The sequence below is a fragment of the Octopus bimaculoides genome, chromosome 21, assembly GCF_001194135.2.
Source record: "Octopus bimaculoides isolate UCB-OBI-ISO-001 chromosome 21, ASM119413v2, whole genome shotgun sequence".
NCBI classification, from domain to species: domain Eukaryota; kingdom Metazoa; phylum Mollusca; class Cephalopoda; order Octopoda; family Octopodidae; genus Octopus; species Octopus bimaculoides.
In genome coordinates, this window is record NC_069001.1 from 18,085,056 (window position 1) to 18,089,514 (window position 4,459).

Genomic DNA, 4,459 nt, shown 5'->3' on the forward strand with positions numbered 1-4,459 from the left:
CATTGATAAACCACATTTTTGGTCCTAGCATTCACACTCAAAAACTTGATTCTGTTACGATTAGATTCCGAGATACTAATCTTATTATTGTGATAGTTATTGTTATATTTACTAATGTTGTACTTATGACCTATGTTTTTATCTTACCTATATTTTTATATTTTCAAGGGGACATCTGTTGATATTAGTGGTATTCTAGGTATAAATACAATGTCTCCCTTATGACATCCAGTGAGGATTTTTGCTTTGATAATGTGAGGCTGTAGTTCAGTTACAATCATATGTGTACCATTGCAGCTGCCAGGAATGTGTTTAATATGAAAAATTGGTATATCTAATATAATGTTACACTGCTGTATTTAGTGGTTATTTAAGCAATGAGTTCATGGATGGTTAATGGAATTGATGTGATGCTGAAGAAGGAGCAAGAACTTCTGAAGTTTGGCATATACACCCATTAACCATTTTTCCATCTTTGATCACATTGTTGCTTACATTAGACATATCTGGATATAAAACGTCATAACAAATCAGTGCTGGCTATAATTTCTACAGAAAATCTGTAAAAATAACCTTAAAAATGTTTTAATAGCACAGCTAACACAGTAGGGTACAGTGTTGACTTATAAAACATTTAATATACTTTGCAGTATATTATGGTTGTATAATGAAATAGTTTCCCTATATAATGAAATAGGTTTTGTATGGTAAGAGTCAGAGGTAGTCTCAGGTGAACTGCTACCAAAAAGTTTAAGAGAAATAAAGGCTTACCCTCCAGTATTGAATCCGGAGTTCTCTGGGTATTCCCATCACGCTTCTTGTTCTTTGATTTCCAGGAATGATAAACCTTAAGTCGTCTGTGAAATTCCTCACGACAAGCCTCCAACAATTCCAGATCTCAAAAAGTTAAGCACAAAAATATCAAATGTAATTAATCAAAAAGCAGAAAAGAAATGAGAAAGGAAATAATTCATCACAAATAAGAACCCTTTAGCATTTAAACCAGTCATATCCGACCCCAGTATTCTACCTGTTTTTTATTGAAACTGACCACATCTGACCTCTCACCTATTATACAATGTCATTCTCAGAATAAACAATCGGATCATTGAACTATAAGACAATGCATGATTAATTGAAAACAATGTGGATAAATAAGCATAACATTTGATAGAATAATCTGAATGCTAAAGGGTTAAAAAAGTGTTACAGAAATTTTCTCTTGGAGTGAGTGAATGAGTGTGAAAGAGGAGAGATTTAGTTACAAACAGACATTTATGAGTGCATGTATTTATCTCTCTCTTCACAGTGATATTCTGGAAAGAATCACAAAATGGATTCTTTTAAGCTAAGCAACTGGCAGGAGACTTAGGGGCTAGACTAAGAACGAAATGGTTGTATAATATCTATAGTAACAGTTGGTCATGCCTGGAAATCCGTCCAGAACATTTAATGATGGCTATTTCTCACAGGACCCTATGGAGGAGGTACCTGAAGACTTTATCCAAAACCCTCCCAGGAGAAGATGGATGCATGTCTTCACATTGACACCTGGTTGGGCAGTGATGAAGTTTGTCTATGTTACCTGTAAACACAATATCCAATTATGTCATTCAAACATACAAAGACTAAGAATTTCATGTTTTTTTTTATTAAACTTTTAGTCAGGATGGATGGCAGTACCCCATGATCCTTTATAGTATCACCAAGTCTAATAGGAAGGACCAAGGAAGCTATTCTTAAACTGGAGATCCTGGCTTGAAAACTTACAACAAAGCAATCGCTGCTATAAGTATTCAAAGGTAGCAAGTGGTACCTAAGAGTGAAATACTTGTTTTTTCATGTAAAGGTTCGCATCAGGAAGGGTAGAATACTGCCTTGAGAATCTCATCCAAGCCATGCAAAAGCAGAAAAAAGAAGAGAAGTTGGTAGAAAAAGTTAAAATTGCTATCTCCAATTCAGTTTCCATACCTATCCTCATCTATGGCCATCAATGTTGGGTAATGACTGGAAGAGGACAATCGCAAATACAAGCAGCTGAAACGGGGCTCCTCTGGTTCTCTGGAGTAATGTTACTGACAGGGTACATAGCTTGGAGATCATGGAGTCTCTCAAGGTAGAGCCACTACTTCTCAATGCAGAGAAGCTCTGGTACTATAGACATTGTAGGAAAGGATTACAAGACAGATTCTTCAAGCTGAGCCAACCAGCAAAAGACCAAAGGGAGACCAAGAACGAAATGGTTGGATAATATCCACAGTCTCAGTTGTTCAAGTTTGGGAATCCAGCAGGAAAGTATAATATTACTTCTCATGGGACGCTATAGAGGAGGTGCCTGAAGACGCTATCCCCAGTGCCCTTCCAAGAATACTAGTCAGTGAAGATGGATGGATAATGAGATGTTAGAACATTAAATTACATTTTGTCATAGTGTTTCAGATAAGTAAATAAGAAAAAACAAAAGAAAAATGCAAGAAACTATTTAAAACATGGCGCAATGAACAAAAATGAATGTAGTTAAATTAAATCTATGTACCACATGATGTGTTGATGGCGTCTCGGAGTTCCGCATACTTCCATTTAGATAAATCATACTTCTTTTGCGCGGCAGCCTGCCGTTGTGCTAATACAGCCGCTGACCGAGCAAGTGGAGGTATGACCACATCATCGACCTGGTTTTGGTCTTCCATAGCAAGACGTAGTGCAAGCTCTCGATCACGGTGCTCTTGTTGCAAGATATGCTGCCTTTTGGTAATCTCCTCAGAGTCCTTCTGGCGATCAGCTTCCAAAGCTACCTGAAAGAATGAGAAATGAAAATGAGAATGGTATAAAAGAGTAGCCAGAGAGAGAGTTGAGAAGAGTAAGAAGGTAAATGGAAGGAGAGGAGAGAAATTATATCTCTTTTACTAGTAGGGGCTAGAGAAAGAGATAGTGCTCATAGCCTTTGTAGCCTCTCCTGGAAGTGGAATAAAGACACTGGAAAAGTAAAAACTAAAAGGTGAAAGATAAAAAAATTATCACGAGGTGTCGTCATCTGTAGAGTAAATTTGCTAAATGTATACTATTTAAAACTGTTTATTTTATTATGACATGTAGAGACTGTCCTAAATTGCTTGTTTATGAATGGTTTCTTGATGAATAAATTTTCATAGGCCTCAGCTGTGCACAAATTACATGGTCTCTGATTTTGGTTGCAGGAAGTTGCACACGAGATGATTTTCCATTTCAAGGTGAAATTGTATCAGGAGATATACTAAAAGTTTTTAATATTGACACAAGAACTAAGATTTGGAGAAGGAGATAAGTCTACACAAGTTTAACACCAGCATCTGGTCCTTGCAGGAGGATCTAGCAGAATCTAAGTATCAACCACTTGTGCCATGTCTCCATTTTTAAGATAACTTGCTCATTCTATTTCTCCTGACAGTGTTGGAGGTCTTGTAAAGGGTTATAGGCAGAGTTTTTTTCTTCCTGACTGAAGAAAACTTAAGGGTCTCTAAGACTGGTGAGAAGATATCTTGAGACTGTAAACCTGATCCAAAAGTTTGTGGCATAGCAGCCTCTGTTAAAGGTAAGTAGACAATGTGTGAAGTAGACAATAGTAAGAATTGTCCATCTGATACGACTCAGTCTGTCAAATATCATAATATAGTGGATTCTGTTAATGGCATCAAATTTAGTGATAGGTTTACCTATCATCCAGTACACTGTATTATTCTACTGCACTGCACTCTGGGAAATAAAAGAGACAACAGAAAAACTTAAACTTACTGCAGCAGCTTTGTTAGCTTCCTCTTGCGCTTTGCGTTCCTCTTCTTCTTTTTTCCTTTTGGCTTCCATTTCCATTTTCCTAAAAATAATATTGCATATATATATATATGTATGTGTGTGTATGTGTGTGTGTGTGTGTATACACATACATATAGAGAGATAGACATATGCAATCACACACACAAACACATATTTATAAGCAATAACAATTGGTTTGAGGTTCATTACAGCTCTTTCAGATGTGTTCTTTATTAATGTGTAAGAAAACTGTTTTCTTCCAGTGAATTAAGAATAAAATTTAACATTTAGGATTTTTCGCATAAATAGAAAATAATGCATATTGACTCTCCCATGTAGGTTACAGCTGAGAGAGTTTCAATCCAGCTTCTGTTATTATTTATACCTCACCACACTCAGAGCCTTCCCTGTGTTGGATCTTGAGCCTATAGTCACTGTAAAATACATGCCATGAGTGTACTCCTGTATGACTTTGCTTACATGTTGTGTATTCTGTCAGTACTTGTGAATGTGTGCTTATCTGGAGTGACAAATCCACATTTACTTTAGTAAGTATGTGTATGTCCATATACATTGTTAGTGCACAGGTGTGCTATCCCTGACTCTATCTGGGTGACTTTGTTATTTAAATACCTTGATTCTATCAGATCCTGAAAATTCTATTATATAT

At 36.3% G+C, this 4,459-nt stretch overlaps 1 protein-coding gene across 4 annotated transcripts in view; it reads right to left on the minus strand.

Moving 5' to 3' along the window:
* The window catches only part of LOC106870296 (unconventional myosin-VI), a 174,515-nt gene that overhangs the window by 1,802 nt on the left and 168,254 nt on the right, over nt 1-4,459 (minus strand). For all 4 annotated transcript variants that reach the window (XM_052975409.1, XM_052975411.1, XM_052975412.1 and 1 more), the window contains exons 25-27: nt 3,772-3,850; nt 2,537-2,795; nt 772-897 (exon numbers count right to left, since the gene is read on the minus strand). In XM_052975409.1, the coding sequence (XP_052831369.1) occupies nt 772-897; nt 2,537-2,795; nt 3,772-3,850 (464 nt within the window). The remainder of the gene's footprint in view (nt 1-771; nt 898-2,536; nt 2,796-3,771; nt 3,851-4,459) is intronic.